Below are 15,127 nucleotides of genomic sequence, written 5' to 3' on the forward strand. Positions count from 1 at the left end.
CCTTAAGGAACCTATATGTATCTCCTAAAGGCCAGAAACACAGCCATGGCTGAGGCGATGTTGTAGATACTCCCCCAAGGGGGCTAGAAACCTAGCAGCACATATCGCATATGGAATAGAAATGTGACAATGGGCAAGGGAGGGCTCTTCAGTGCCCATAGATTGGAGTTTTATCACCTTGTAGAGTAAAGCAGATTCCTGGATTACGTATTTGGCATTGCCTCAAATTTGCTGAGAGTGGGGTATCAGAAGGAGAGAGAAAGCGCCTAAACAGAGCTCCAGACCTACCATCCCAGACCAGAAGGTGAATGAGGAGAGTCCACCCACCCCAGTGGCCACCCCAATTCTATAGCAAGGCAGTACCATAGTGAGGGATGGAGCAGAGGAAAGGGCTGTCTCTTTCCTTATTAGATCAAGGCTTGAATCTAGAATTGCCCATCTGAACTAGGATGGGAATAACCTGTGGCTAGGCAGCTGGAGGAGGCAGATGGATATCTGATTTTTTGTTCCTTGATTCAAGCAATATCTAATTTTGGCTTTTCAAGACCAAAGAGCTTTATTGAAAAAACCTAACTTTTCCTGAGACCATCATGTAAGGACCACTTTCTTGGAGAATGGACTCTTCAGACCCCAGCATTAGTTTTGTATTTGGCGTCAGACTCAACTGCCCAAGTTCCAAGGCTCATGGTGGCCTGGGGTGTAGCCTACGCAAGTGAGAGTAGCCCTAACAATGGATTCATGAGAGACATCACGGCCGGTCAAGAGGAGCTTTCTGGATAATGCTCAGCTTTGCTCACCAATGGCCCTCATGATGCAAGGGATTCCTTTATGAAAGACAATGGAGAAGGGGAGTGGTTTTTAGTATCAAGCCTGAGAAAGAAGTCACTTGGTCAGTTTTTTAGGAATTTACCCCCTCCTTATTCACAAGAGACCCACAAAGACTGAACACATAGTCTTCACAGCTTCAAAGTTTGATGAAGACCAGTGCAATATGTTTCACAGCCACTCACTGCCACTCTCTGTGACCAGCTAGCAGGGATCTTGCTAAAAAGAGGGGTAGATTGGCCAGGTCAGGGGGATCCAGCTGTGATCTGAAGAACCCTGGAATATAGTTATGGTGCCTGCAGGTGCCAGCAGAGTGAGAATGGCAGGGAAATGTGAGGGAACATAAGCAATCACAGCTCCAGATATCCCCCCAAAACTGCATCATTTTTATTCTTATACTGAAGTTCTACAGTAGATTTGGTTTGAATAAGGGAGTTTATAACAAAATTGTTATAGACATCAGCCTAGAAATCCTTGGATTTTCTTCCCAGTGCTAATATTTTATGTCCTAAGATGCATCTGCACATCCCAGGATCTAAGCAAGAAGTCAGATTATCATCTATTCTTCAGGATGCAAACCCAATGCTACATGTTCCATGACACCTGCCCTGATTCCATCATCCCTACCTTCTGCTGAAGATAATTTATTTCATTGGTTGGTTTCTCTAGCTGGAAATAACTCCATTATTGGATGGATGCCTAGAGGGATGCATACCTGCATGGGATGATGAATAGATGGTTGATTTTCCTTCTATTCCTTTCCTTCCTGAATTGGTGTGCCTTTCATCCAACATTAAGACTTGCTTCTATTGTCAACTCTCTTGCCTCTCTTCTTTTCTTTCCTTTCTGTCACCTCAGCATTTCCTAGTCCTGGAAAGTTTTAACAATGTCCTGTATGCTTGCTGTCTTCCAGTGAAATGTATGGCTCTTTCTAGTGGATTAAAAAGTAATTCAGTTTAAGACTGGTCAAATCCTTTTTTGTCCCAGCACCTGGTCTGAGAATGATTCTGGTTTATAATCTTTTGGTGACCAGCTCTTCCCAGAAAGTGGTACTAATGAAACCGTTACTAAGAAAAGGAGGCCACACATTGTTGTTTCAGTTTTCGGTATCTATTTCTTGCATATTTCAAGTGTCATTCTGCTCACAACTAGATTACAAACATTCAGTCCAATCTTGTGAATTAAAAAAACAAACACAAGTTTGCCAGTCAGTACAAGTCTTGCTGCCACCCTACCTTACAAGGTCGGTAGGAAAATTGTGACGCGAGTTCCAAATTTGATCATAGAATGGTCAGATTAATCATCAGAAGTAACCGTGATCACTAACCCACCACAAGTTACAAGACTGGAGATGTGTGCCCTGCCATTTCACAAGAAATGCAGAACCCAGAGGACATACAAATTGTAATCTAAAATTAGCCGGCATAACCTTTGTCTTCAGAGGTAGATTGTGACAGAATGGGAAGATAATAATAGCAACTAGTATTTATTGAGTGTTTACTTAATGCCAAGCACAGCAGAAAACCCCTACCACAATCCCATAAAGTAAGAGTCACACCCCGGGTGCATGCCTATAAAGAAATGGTGGCAGAAGGAGGAAAAAGGACTTGCCAGTGTCACACAACCAGTAAGGCATAAACCTAGGACTCAAACTCAGATCTGCCTGCCCCAGAAATTAAGCTTTAACTACTAAAGGCAAAGAAAGAAGTGTCACTCTCTAACTCAAAGTTAAACCCTACTCTCTACATCTTACTCTCCACACCCCACCTAAACACACACAAATACACACACACACACACACACACACAAACACAGAGAGAGAGAGAGATATGAAGGAGCAGCCTGACTTTTCCAAAGTCTAGAAAGTTCAGAATGAAGGAAGTGCCATGGAGGCAGAAGCCTTGGCTCCCAGCAAAGGCTGCCTGCCACATCGGGCTCTCTACTAAAACTGCCCAGAAAAGAGTAGGGCTGGGTTATTTGGGGGCAAACTCTAGGTCCTTCTCTGAGCCTTTTATTATAGCTAAAATGTCTTCAAACTGTGCCCCAGAGAAGGCCCAGCTACAAGCAGAGACCTTGTTTTCTTCAACAGGTAAGCTGAAGTAAATGTTAAACAAACAAAATGGGTTCTCATGGTATGAACTACCATCTGCAGGCCTCATTTTGCCATTGGTCCCTTATCTGACATGGAAGGTCTGTGCTTTTACCAAGAATACTTCCTAAGCACTGTGAGAGAGACAGGCACTGTGGCAGGGAGACAGGACAGCTTAGCAGGCCAACACTTGAGGTCTGTTCACATGAATTTTGCTTTGTAGGAGAGTTACTAACTTAATCTTCATGATTCAGTTTCCTCATCTATAAAATGAACCTTACAACAGAATCTACTTCATGGAGTTTTTATGAGGATTAAATGAGATAATGCACTCAAAGCATAATGAAGACTGGCAGTTGTTACACTCAACATCCACCTTCCCTTCCTAACAGCCCCTGCATTATGGAGGGTGGCAATGTGCCCAGCTAAACAATTATGCTATTCTCCCTTGTAGATAGAAATGGCATCAGATGTCAGCAGAAGTTGTGTTGGGGAGGGAGAAGGGGCAGCAATTGGGAGGCATGATCTTTTGCTATTCCCTTTTCTTCTTCTTCCTTGTCCGAAGATGTGATGCTCACAGATGTAATGGCTGGAGTTACAATGGCAACTATGAAAAAAATCTTGAGGACAAGAGCCACATGCCAGGGACGGCAGATTAGAAAGAAAAAAGGAGCCTTGGGTGTTGTTGGCACTGTGAGACTCCATAAGATCCTGAACACCCTACTGTGGACTTCTTTTATGTGAGAGAAAGGACACCACTGTCTTACTTAAATCTACGTTATTTCAGGTCTCTTCACCAGCAATCAAATGTAATCCAAACTGATCCAACAGAACATTTTGTATACTGCATAGCACCAAATAAGTTCTCCATTCCCCAGAGATGTTTGTTTAACACTGTTAAAAGGATTGAGCATTCTTCTGCTCTTAGCAATGCCCAAAGGTTTATTAGAAGCCATCCATTTCAACCTCCAGGTCAGCAGTTCTCAGCCTTCCCAACTGGGAGGCATTTGCAGCTCTCCTTCAATGCCCAGGACAATTTAATCAGAAGCTCTAGGTTGAGATCCAGGCATCTGTGTTTCTTAAATCTCCTCAGAGCATTCCAGTGTGTAGCCGAGGTATAAAAACACTGCCCTAAGCAGATAGAAGAACTCCATCTATTAAATTAAGGACTTCTGATTTTAAACTTTTATTTATTTTTTATATAAACACTCAGGAAAACTCAGCAATTAGAGCTGGCAAAGAACCTCAATCAAGTTCAATCTCTAGGAAAATTAGCCAGGAAAAGGCAAGTTCCATTCCAACACCAGAACATTTGAGACCCAAAGTGGTTAGGTGGCTTGCTTAAGGTCTCTCATCTAATTTTGTGTAGAATGGAAAGTAGAACCCCTGGCTCCTGCCTACAAGGACAGTGCTTTGTCCCCAGTATCACACAAGCAGGACAAGAGGGTTTCAGAGAAGGTCTCCCCATCCCAGGTAGGCTCACTTTTGTCAAGCAGTTCTACAAAAACGAGAAAACTAGAGTGTTACTAAGCATTTCATAAAGGTGAGAATTATGTTAATGTTCACAATCAATTAGCCAACTTTGGTTTGGTTGGCTCAGAATAAGAAATAGGTGGACATCCCAACAACGATAGACTGGATTAAGAAAATGTGGCACATATACACCATGGAATACTATGCAGCCATAAAAAATGATGAGTTCGTGTCCTTTGTAGGGACATGGATGAAACTGGAAACCATCATTCTCAGTAAACTATCGCAAGGACAAAAAAACCAAACACCGCATGTTCTCACTCATAGGTGGGAATTGAACAATGAGAACTCATGGACACAGGAAGGGGAACATCACACTCCGGGGACTGTTGTGGGGTTGGGGGAGGGGGGAGGGACAGCATTAGGAGATATACCTAATGCTAAATGACGAGTTAATGGGTGCAGCACACCAACATGGCACATGGATACATATGTAACAAACCTGCACATTGTGCACATGTACCCTAAAACCTGAAGTATAATAAAATAAAATAATAAAAATTAAAAAAAGAAATAGGTGGACATCTTCATTAAGTGGGAAGATAAACTACTTTAGAAAGATGTCAAAGGGGGAAAAAAACACTTTGTAATGGGAAAGTTAAAAGCAAATATTTAGAAGACTTCTTTATGAATTAAATGTCCACACATTTAATGAACAGCTGTAGGCAAACTTGATTTTTTCTTTTTTTTTTTTGGTTCCTCATGAAAGAACAGAATCTCAAGTGTGAATTGGGAGAGAGCTTTCAAAACTTCTGAGTCAGTAACTTTGGGGACAAATCTGGCATTTTCTTTAGTAAATAAATATAAGTGGCAGGAAGTAAAATATCCATCAAGAACATCATCTGCTCTTTCACCAATTAAATCTGCGTATTTGGTTGATGTTTGTCCTTTATTTCACCTACAGAAGGTGCATGTGAATTTGTGTCTCTCTTTTGGATTCTACTTGCCCTTAACAGCAAGAACTGCTTAATTGGCCAGGCGTGGTGGTTCACGCCTGTAATCCCAGCACTTTGGGAGGCCAAGGCAGGTGCATCACTCGAGGCCAGGAGTTCGAGACCAGCCTGGCCAACATGGTGAAACCCCATCTCCAATGAAAATGCAAAATTAGCTGGGCGTTGTGGCATGTGTCTGTAATCTCAGCTACACAGGAGGCTGAGGCAGGAGAATCGCTTGAATTCGGAGGCAGAGGTTGCAGTGAGCTGATCTTGCACCACTGCACTGCAGCCTGGGTGACAGAGCAAGACTCTATCTCAAAAAAAGAACTGCTGAATCAATGGAATCAACCTGGTAAGAAGTAAAGGTGCTCACGAGGCTTATTAAATAAGCAAAGGTTGTAACATAGAATAGAAATATTAGAGGTTGTCCAGAAACCTAAATTACCTCTAATTGTAAGTTGTGCTTAAATTTATGTAGGAGATAGGCTTCCAAAAATTATATGCATGGTACACATTTTACTTATCTTTAACTGCCTCCCAAACAATATTGGCTCTTTAGTAGAACCCTAGAGTACATTTGAAGAGCAGAGTTCTATGTTGATGAGAATTTTAAGGCCTTAATTTTTCTGTTTGCTAAATCTCTGCTCTGTTCAAGTTGTCTAAAAGCAAAGGCATATCCATGACATAGTAATTTGATACGAATTATTTCCTGTTCCAAGGCCAAGTCCACAGGACACCAAGACAATCAGCCAGTCCAAAGAAAATCAGTCAAGCTTGCCTTTCATTAGCATGTAGATTGTTCCCTAATACAAACAACAACAATAAAAAGCAACTGTCCAATTTGTTCACTTTCTAGCAAATGGAGTTCAGTTTATTATACACAGTTCTATCACTTTTAAGGAAGAAATTCAATCAAATCAGTTTGGGGCATTGTACAAATTATTTAATGAATTGGCTGCAAGTTTTATTTCCCATTGGTGTTAGCAATGTACAACCCCAGGATACTGAGTTTTTGTTTTGTTTTGTTTTTTGTTTTTGAGACAGAGTCTCGCTCTGTACCCCAGGCTGGAGTGCAGTGGCACGATCTCAGCTCACTGCAAGCTCCGCCTCCCAGGTTCATGCCATTCTCCTGCCTCAGCCTCCCGAGTAGCTGGGACTACAGGCGCCTGCCACCACGCCCGGCTAATTTTTTTGTATTTTTAGTAGAGACAGGGTTTCACCGTGTTAGCCGGGTTGGTCTCAAATCTCCTGACCTCGTGATCCGCCCGCCTCAGCCTCCCAAAGTGCTGGGATTACAGGCGCCCCCCACCGCACCCGGCCTGATACTGAGTATCTTAAGGAAATGAACGCCTGAAGAACCAAACAAATTATCTCAGACCAGAAGTTGGCAATGTTTTTCTATTATAAGCCAGAGAGAAAATATTTTAGGCTTTCCATGCTGCACAGTCTCTGTCACAACTACTCAACTCTGCAAAAGCAGCCCTAGACAATATTCAAATGATAGACATAGCTGTGTTCCAATAAAACTTTATTTACAAATGGGGTGGCAGGCCTGATTTGGCACAGAGGTCATAGTTTGCAGACCCCTATTTTAGACCCTTGGAAAACTTTGCAATATCCTATCACCCAAGAATATGTAGACTGTGGCTTTTTAACTATTCTAATCAAAGTGTGGAAAAGGATATATGAATTTAACATAACACTGATCACTCAAGATTGGCCCACAGGAGGTTTCCAGGACGGAAGGCACTAACTCACCCCTACCACTACTTATCAGGAAACTTACTATCATTTTACCCACATTCTCTACTTTAATTCTCACAAAAACCTTGGGAGGCAGACATTAGAATCCCCACTTCCCAGATGAGGAAATGAATGGAAATTTCCTTCTCTCAAAGGAAGAACTAAGTTGCCCAGTCAACTTTCAGACCTGTCTCCCTCCAAGGTTCCTGCTATTTCCACTACACTGTTACTAGCTAGGGAGGGATGGTAATTCTTCACATCTGCACCTGACCAGCAGGTCCAAGTCCAGAACCCAGGGAGAGAATCTACAGGTGGAGTGACGTCTTCATCCAACCGGCCCATCAAGCAAGTCTCAAATCCATTGATTGGGGCTTGAAGATTTCTACTTCTCTGTGCCAGCAATTCTGGGCTTTGTCACGTTATGCTCTAATCTTAACCAAAAGCCAGGGTTCACATTTAGTCCACAAACTAGGGTCATGGGCTAGGTAGGGAGGAGGTAACATTCACAAAGTGAATGTTTTCTTAACCCTTTCCAGAACCCCATAGTACAGTCATTTCAGCTCATGCCTCGAGGGTGTTTTCTGAAAAAAGAAAGTGCCCTTTCAGCACTCTTGGTGTCTGATTTCAAACCCTGCCCTTCCATCGGGTGATTCTAAGTGGGCTGACATGCTGCCCTGTTTTTACTGATTTTCTCACAGTGTTTAGTCACCCAGGTGCCCTCTATACCACATACTTGGGTTCAGGCTAAGGGGATGGGTCCAGAGCCCAGGGTCTCTCCTACTTTTCCTTTAAGGCTTAAAGGACAATTCAAGATAATTTTGATTTGTGTTCATCTGAACATGTGGAAACATTTACCCCAGTTATTCCATTGATGAGCTTACAGTGTGGTCTCCCTTACAATGGAGTTTTGATCTATCTGACTGGTCTCCAGGGTGTGAGCAGGAAGCATGCCCTCCAGCATCCCCTTTAAAAAATTTGGGGGACAGGTGCGGTGACTCACACCTGTAATCCCAGCACTTTGGGAGGTCAAAGCGGGTGGATCACTTGAGTCCAGGAGTTCGAGACCAGCCTGGTCAACATAGTAAAACACCATCTCTACTAAAAATACAAAGAAAATAGCTGGGTGTGGTGGCGGGCACCTGTAGTCCCAGCTACTAGGGAGGCTGAGGCGAGAGAACCACTTGAACCCAGGAGGCAGAGGTTGCAGTGAGCCGAGATTGCGCCACTGCACTCCAGCCTGGGCAACAGAGCAAGACTCTGTCTCAAAAAAAAAAAAACAAAAAACAAAAAGTCTGTTCATCTCTTAGAAGTAATTAGAAATGAAAAAATGTAGTACGGAACCAAGCGGGGAGAATATGGCAGATTGTGAATGCAGGAAAGCAACTCATATCTCAGAGGCTGATGCAGACAGAGCAATGAACACAACTTCAGTGGCACCTCACTTACTAAGGGTAGATCCTCAGTGTGGATATGATTTTTACCCCCACTTTACATACGAAAAACCTAAGGATTGAGAAAAAGGAAAGTGACTTGCTCATAGAAGGTAGGAGCTGAGGCAAAACTCCTTCCAGGGGCTCACACAAAAATCAAATGATTCAGCCCTAAGTGAAAAGGCACACAGATGCTTAGGAGCCCCCAGTAAAAACATGAATGCCCACCTGCTCTCATCCACAGAGCACTCACAACAGGGTCAGCTGCCATTGTCCCAGGAAGGATAGGCTGCCGCTGCTCCATCACCTGTTGGGAAGAGTTGCGTGCCAACAATTCTTGAATATTCCTAGTTATCTTGGAAAGAGTCTATAACTCTCAAACCCAAATTAAAGTTCATTTCTCTTTATTTTTTAAAAAAATGGATCTTTTGATATCAAACAATGGTGGGTCTTCACAATCTGAGAAATTTTGAAATCACTCTTCTGTGTTACTTGTTAATCAGCTTAATTCCAGAGAAATTTACATAAGACATAAAGCAAACAATAAATTGGTGATAAGGTGACAGTGTCACATTTTAATCAATGAAGTTATATTTTCAGAACTTTAGTGGATCCAATCAAGTATCTTTCCATAAAATAAAAACATTCCCTAATATATCTTCTTCTGTAAATCTAGATTCTCTTATATTAAGCATGCTTGAGGCACAGCGTACTTAAATTAATTAAAAGGCATTTTAAGGAACTAAGAATCTTTAAGAGAAAGACAGAGCAATTTTTGGTCATTTTTCTTGCTTGACGAAGTATAGAACTAAGCCCCAATAAGGTTCAACTCTCAGAGGCTGATGAGTTGACTCTGTTTACCTTGTTAAAAGAATGTTGTAAATAATCTGTATTATTTCAGTTATTAGTAAGGTAAGTCGCTGTTTAGTCCACATAAAGGAAAATAAAGTTCACAATTGTTCCATCCAACTCCAGGGATAAAAATCAAGGCCAAAGATAAACCCACTGCTCCCTTTGCAGTGGGATAGACAAGCCTTGTCACAGAAGGGAAAAAAGAATGACGAAAGGCAAGACAGTGGAGCGAGTGAGGACACGCTTCACCAAGCCAGGTCTCCACTCCTCCCAGAGTATCCACAGGAACAAGTCACGCCCTGGCAGAAAGCTAAGTCACTCAGCTAGAAACAGGCCCAGGGAATTCAACAGAAGGCTGAAGAGCCACGACTTATGGAAATAAAGCCCCTCCTGTAAAGAACTGCATGGCTTTTCCCTCCCAACCCCAAACCCATCCCACATCTGCTTTTGTTGTGTGAATCATAAACTGCCCTTTCTTCACCACAGTGATTCATGCACAGAAGCGGAGGTACCCTGAGCCGTCCCACCTTGGAACACTAGTTCGTTCCCCTCCAGCCTGGAAAATCAGCATCACCTCTGACAGGCTGGTTTCTCCACCAGGCTCCATCCTGCCCACCTCCCCCCTCCCGGCTCCCGGACTTGGAACCCAGACCCCCTCTCCGCGTGGCCCCATCACCTCCACCACCAGCTCCCCAATTCCAGGCCAAGCTGTGATTGCCCTGCCCCGCTGGCACTCGCTTGGGTCTGACAGCCACAGCCAAACCACTTACGTTTTTGCCAGAGCATGGCCTGTGACAGGATGTTGCCTTTTCTCTTTGAAGCCGACAGTTTGGCTTCTTTAATGTGAGACCGGGGTGTGTTTTCCTCCAGTGGAGCCACCGCTTGCGCTGAGGCTGTTTCCTGGGCTTTTTAAAGGCCCGGGTTCCCGCTGCGTGGGCCGCGTCATCACATCCTCCCACCTCAGGCACCGGTGCAACGTTTCTGCAGCCAGGCCGCCTGTCACCCCACTGTGCGCGCCCCAGCGGCCCCGGCCCAGAGTGCTCCACACCCGGAGCCAGCCAGCTGGGACAGAGCAACAGCGCAGCTCGGGCAGCCACGGCCTGCACCGGCCCCGCGGGGACCTGCTGTGTGTGGGTGTGAAGGTGGTGTGGGGCAAGATGTGGGAACCCCGTGTCAAGCCCTCCCCAGGCCAGTGATGAGCCCAAAAGCTCCTCTGGAAAACGTTGGTCTTTGCACGGCGCCCATGCAGGCTTCCAGGCCACCAGGGCATGGGCAGGACTCAGCCCGCCATGGGCGCCTGCTCAGCGGGAAATGCGATTCCCTGGGGTCACTGGTTCTCAACTGGGAGGAAACACCTGTCATCTCTTCAAGCCTCAGTAAACAACCTCCTCATTCTTTTAATATTGCTTTTCTGTTTATTCCATTTTGAAACACAATAGCCCCTCCCCTCGCCCCCAGCCACCCCCAAAATGGCAAGGCTTAATCATGCTGAAATATGGGGGCGCTGGTTCTCATGGCGGCTATGCCCACAGAGAAAGAGGCCAACCCTCAGGGAAGAAAGGAGAACATGCCCGTGCTCTTTGACTGGAGCTGGGCTTGTAGGCACAGGATGAACAGGGCCTCCTGCGAGTGACCACCCACTGATAACAGGAAGCTTCTTTAAGTAAAAGTCATGGGCTCACCATCTGGAAGTATAGAGGGTGTTGGCTACCGGCTCCTTCCCAGTTTGGAAGCCTTCTGCCACGGCATATCTGAGGTCCACATGCTCAGGCTCCAGGGACTCGGTCAGTTTGGGGTCAAGACCCCTTGGCTACGACCCCTAGAGCAGGTGTGGGGCCTTGCTGCTCTGCCGGCCATACTGCCTCAGAGCCATCTTGCACCACCTAGACCTGATCATGCTGTCCTCTGGCCTACAAAGCATTCACCTTTCCCTTCAGCCACAGAGCTGGAGGCCTAGAAGGCCTCTCACAATCGAGCCCTTGCCTTCCTTTCCAGCCTCACCACCCACTGCCCTCCTACCACTGGTCCCAGTGCCCTCTAAGCACCACCAAACACCCATGCAATTCCCTGCCTTTGACTTTGCTGTCTTCTCTTGCCGGAAGGACAAACCCCCAGCCCAGAAAATACTTGTTCCTCTTCTCAGATCTTAGAGCACTTTGTTCGTTATGTGATGGTGAATTGTCACATGACTCTGACAGTTTCTCAAGGAGGTTTCATCTTTGCCTCTCCAGTGCCCCACACAAGACCTGGAGCATAGTGACCCCCAATAAAAAGTCATCTGATGAAGTTACGAATTACTGTCTCTAATAGGTTGTTGATTTGAGGGCAGGTCTTGAGGAGAAATGCTGTCCACATTTTATAAATGACTCACTTAAAAGCCAGGGAAGGCTGTCTCCCGGCTGGCTATAAGCCCTCCCCGCAAAGCCTCTGAAGTTCAGGACAGTGGAGGCCCCCATGCTGTGGTGGCTGGCAGCCCACACCCTGGCCTGGCAGGGGGCAGCATCGCAAGGCCTTGGGCTGTGCCAAAGAGTTTCCATGAGAAACAGAGGCACATCCCTCAGGCCTGCCTCAGTCACAGGAGATGTGGGTTCCCATGAAGGCTCTGACACTCACTCACTGTGTCCCCTTCAACAAGTCGTATAACTCTTCTAGCCTCAGTTTCCTCATTTATAAAATGAAGAACCAGTTCTGTGAGTGTCTCACAGGTTCTTAGGAGGATATGTGACCTCGCTGGTCCTCTCTCCCATGGGTCTGTCTTTTGTCTATTTTGGTCATGCCTTATTCTCTCCAAGTCTGTGAAATTCAGAACTTTTTCTTATTCATCTCAGTTCCTCCCCACAGGCCTAGCATGATGATTTCCACAAAGTAATAATAACAACCACTTACTGTGCAGGAGGCTCCATGTTAAGCCTTAAATACATTACCTAATCTAGTCGCCACAACAACGCTGCAAGGAAACTTCTACCTGTATTGTTCAGAGAAACAAACAAATGCTTAGGGAATTTCATCTGCCGAATGTCACCAAGCTATCAGGTTATAGGTTGGTGCCAGACCCAAGTTCATCTGACTAGAGCCAGAGCTCTAAATCATTAAACTAAAAGACACTTATTAAGTTGAAAGCAGTAAATGCCAAGTGTCAGCCATGTTTGTTAGTAGTAATATAGGATCATTATTATTAAAACCTGAAGCAGATCAACAGAAGCTATATCCCCCGGAATACATTTCTGTCCTTCGGAAAGAGGGAAGGAAAAGGTGAGACCCAGAGCTACTCTGACAAATCAGATCTTGTATAGTGGCAGAAAAACAAAATGTCAGTAGGCAAGCCCACCACCATGGCCAGCAATAAACCTATCACCTCTTATGGCCTCAAAGCTCATGAGGCAGATTCCACCTCATTTCTTCCAGCAAATACTCTGCATATCAGTGACCACATACAGGCAGATGCTTTGGAATCAAGACTTGATCAAAACAGCAAATATTTTCCAGGAAAACATTTTCCGTGACTTAGAATCAAAAGTCAAACTGCATGGCATAGTTCAAAAGAGGCGACTATGTTTATGCAATGTCTCAAGAAGTGGAAGAAAAGAAAAAAAAATCTGTGAACGTGGTCTAGATGTCTCCAAATATAGGTGTGCTCACATTTTTAAAGAATTTGATATACCAAGATCAAAACTTCTAAAAAAATTGGTTAAAGAGCACTGATTCATATTGTGAAATAAATTTTAGCTTTGCAAAAAGATTCACCATCGACTTCATTTCTTCCATCATTTAATAAATATTTACAGAGTGCTTATTACATGCCATTACCTCTGCCAAGTCTTAATCTTTTCTTTTCATTTAGCCTTTAATCATCTTCTTTCTCATCATTTTTGATTTATGAAAAGCCCCTATCTTATTTTGCTCAGTAATTTATTTATTCATTCATCTACTTTCCCCCTCATTTTCCGTGTCTATTCTTTTTCCTGTCCCCTCATACCCCCATCACCCACCCACCATTCCAATCAGGGCAACTCTTTTCAGTGGTTGATGTTGAAGCTTTTATTTGTAGACATTTGTGCCTGTTCCTATAAGATCTGTATTGTTTGGCATGTATAGATTTTTAATTTATGTAGATGATGTTATATTACACATTTCATGCTGTTTCTTATTTTTTAATTCAGCACAGTGTTGTAAGATCTATCCACATCGATGTAGACATTCTGTGCACCACTTTTAACACCCGCGAAGTATTCTATGGTGTGCGAGCGCTGCATTTCACTTAAGCAGATTGTCTCCAACTTCCTCTTCCACAAACAAAGCATCGATGAACATTCTTATATGCATCTTTTTTCAGAGGCATGTAAAAATTTCCTTGAGGTTATAGCCCAGAGGTGGAATTACTGGGCCAAAGAATAGGCGTATATTTAATCTGACTGCGTACAAATTGCTGTCCAAGACTTCCACCAGCAGTTCATTCTTCCACCAGCTTCTCATATTTCCACTTTACCACCAAACCTGGCATTATCCAAGGTCTAAATGTTGCCAGTGTGGTAGATGTACTGATAGCAATAGTGTAGTGTGTGTGTGTGTGTGTGTGCGTGTTTAGTGTAATAGTGTAGTGATAGCGTAGTGGTTTATTTTACATTATAATACTAATAAATGTAAGCATGTCTTCATATGCATGTTAACCCTACGGAGTTTCTCTTCTCCAAAATACGTCTCCAATCACCTCTTGGCCTTTTGGCTAAGATCAAGTGTAGTATTTGTTCTTGCCAGTTTAAAATGTCTGTTCATTCCTTTGCCAATTTCTGTACCAGGATTGCCCTTTTTCTTGTTGATCAGCAGAAATTCTTTGCACATCTGTATTCTAGATGTACAATTCTAGATATTTTCAGTTTTACTCAACACAAATTTCTTCACTCTTGTCAGCTGCTAACTTTATTCATAGTGTGCTTTTTTTGAATAGAAATACATACTTTAGGTACATGGACCTATTTTATTTTACTGGTCTCATTGTTCTTGTACCTTATAGTTGTTATTATTATTTATTATAGTACAGCTTAAAGTTTTCAGATAAGTTTATCAAGTTCCTCAAAAAATCCCAGCCAGCATGGTGGCTCATGCCTGTAATTCTAGCACTTTGGGAGGCCGAGGTGGATGGATCACCTGAGGTCAGGAGTTCGAGACCAGCCTGGCCAACATGGCGAAACCCTGTCTCTACTAAAAATACAAAAATCAGCTGGGCGTGGTGGTGGGCACCTGTAATCTCAGCTACATAGAAGGCTGAGGCAGGAGAATAGCTTGAACCCAGGAGATGGAGGTTGCAGTGAGCCAAGATCGCACCACTGCACTCCAGGCTGGGCGACAGAGAGAGACTCCCCAGCACCCAAAAAAAAAAAAAAAAAAAAACTGAAATTTTTATTGGTTTTCATTGAATTTGTAGATTACTTCAAGCAAGAGTGATATCATTATAAAATTAATTTGGTCCAGCTGCGCATGGGACAGCTCTCCATCTCTTCAGATCATATTCCATGTTTTTTATTATTAGAGTTTTTAAATTTTCTCCACAGAAGTATAGTATATTCTTAAATAAGCTAATTCTCAATTATGTTATAGTTTCTGTTGATATTGTGAATGGCATGTTTTTTATATAATTTTCTAGTTGGTTAGTGATGCTATAGAAAAATTCTAATATTTGAGAGTTTATCTTATTTCTAGAAACCTTGCTGAACTATTTTATT

At 43.5% G+C, this 15,127-nt stretch overlaps 1 protein-coding gene and 1 pseudogene across 2 annotated transcripts in view; one reads left to right on the forward strand and one right to left on the reverse strand.

The window, feature by feature from the left end:
* POU2AF1 (POU class 2 homeobox associating factor 1) overlaps nucleotides 1–11,541 on the reverse strand; it is a 28,279-nt gene extending 16,738 nt beyond the window's left edge. Inside the window, exons 1-2 of one of the 2 annotated variants that reach the window (XM_055273071.2) lie at nucleotides 10,178–10,716; nucleotides 8,784–8,862 (exon numbers count right to left, since the gene is read on the reverse strand). In XM_055273071.2, coding sequence (XP_055129046.1) covers nucleotides 8,784–8,859 — 76 coding nt within the window. In that variant the 5' untranslated portion in view covers nucleotides 8,860–8,862; nucleotides 10,178–10,716. Of the gene's footprint in view, nucleotides 1–8,783; nucleotides 8,863–10,177 lie in introns of both variants that reach the window. The other variant, XM_055273070.2, reaches the window with a different exon arrangement.
* A 2,569-nt stretch (nucleotides 11,542–14,110) lies between these two features.
* Nucleotides 14,111–14,240, forward strand: LOC129480015 (uncharacterized; annotated as a pseudogene).
* Nucleotides 14,241–15,127: the final 887 nt, after the last annotated feature.

This window comes from Symphalangus syndactylus, chromosome 3 (genome assembly GCF_028878055.3).
Source record: "Symphalangus syndactylus isolate Jambi chromosome 3, NHGRI_mSymSyn1-v2.1_pri, whole genome shotgun sequence".
In the NCBI taxonomy this organism is placed as follows: Eukaryota; Metazoa; Chordata; class Mammalia; order Primates; family Hylobatidae; genus Symphalangus; species Symphalangus syndactylus.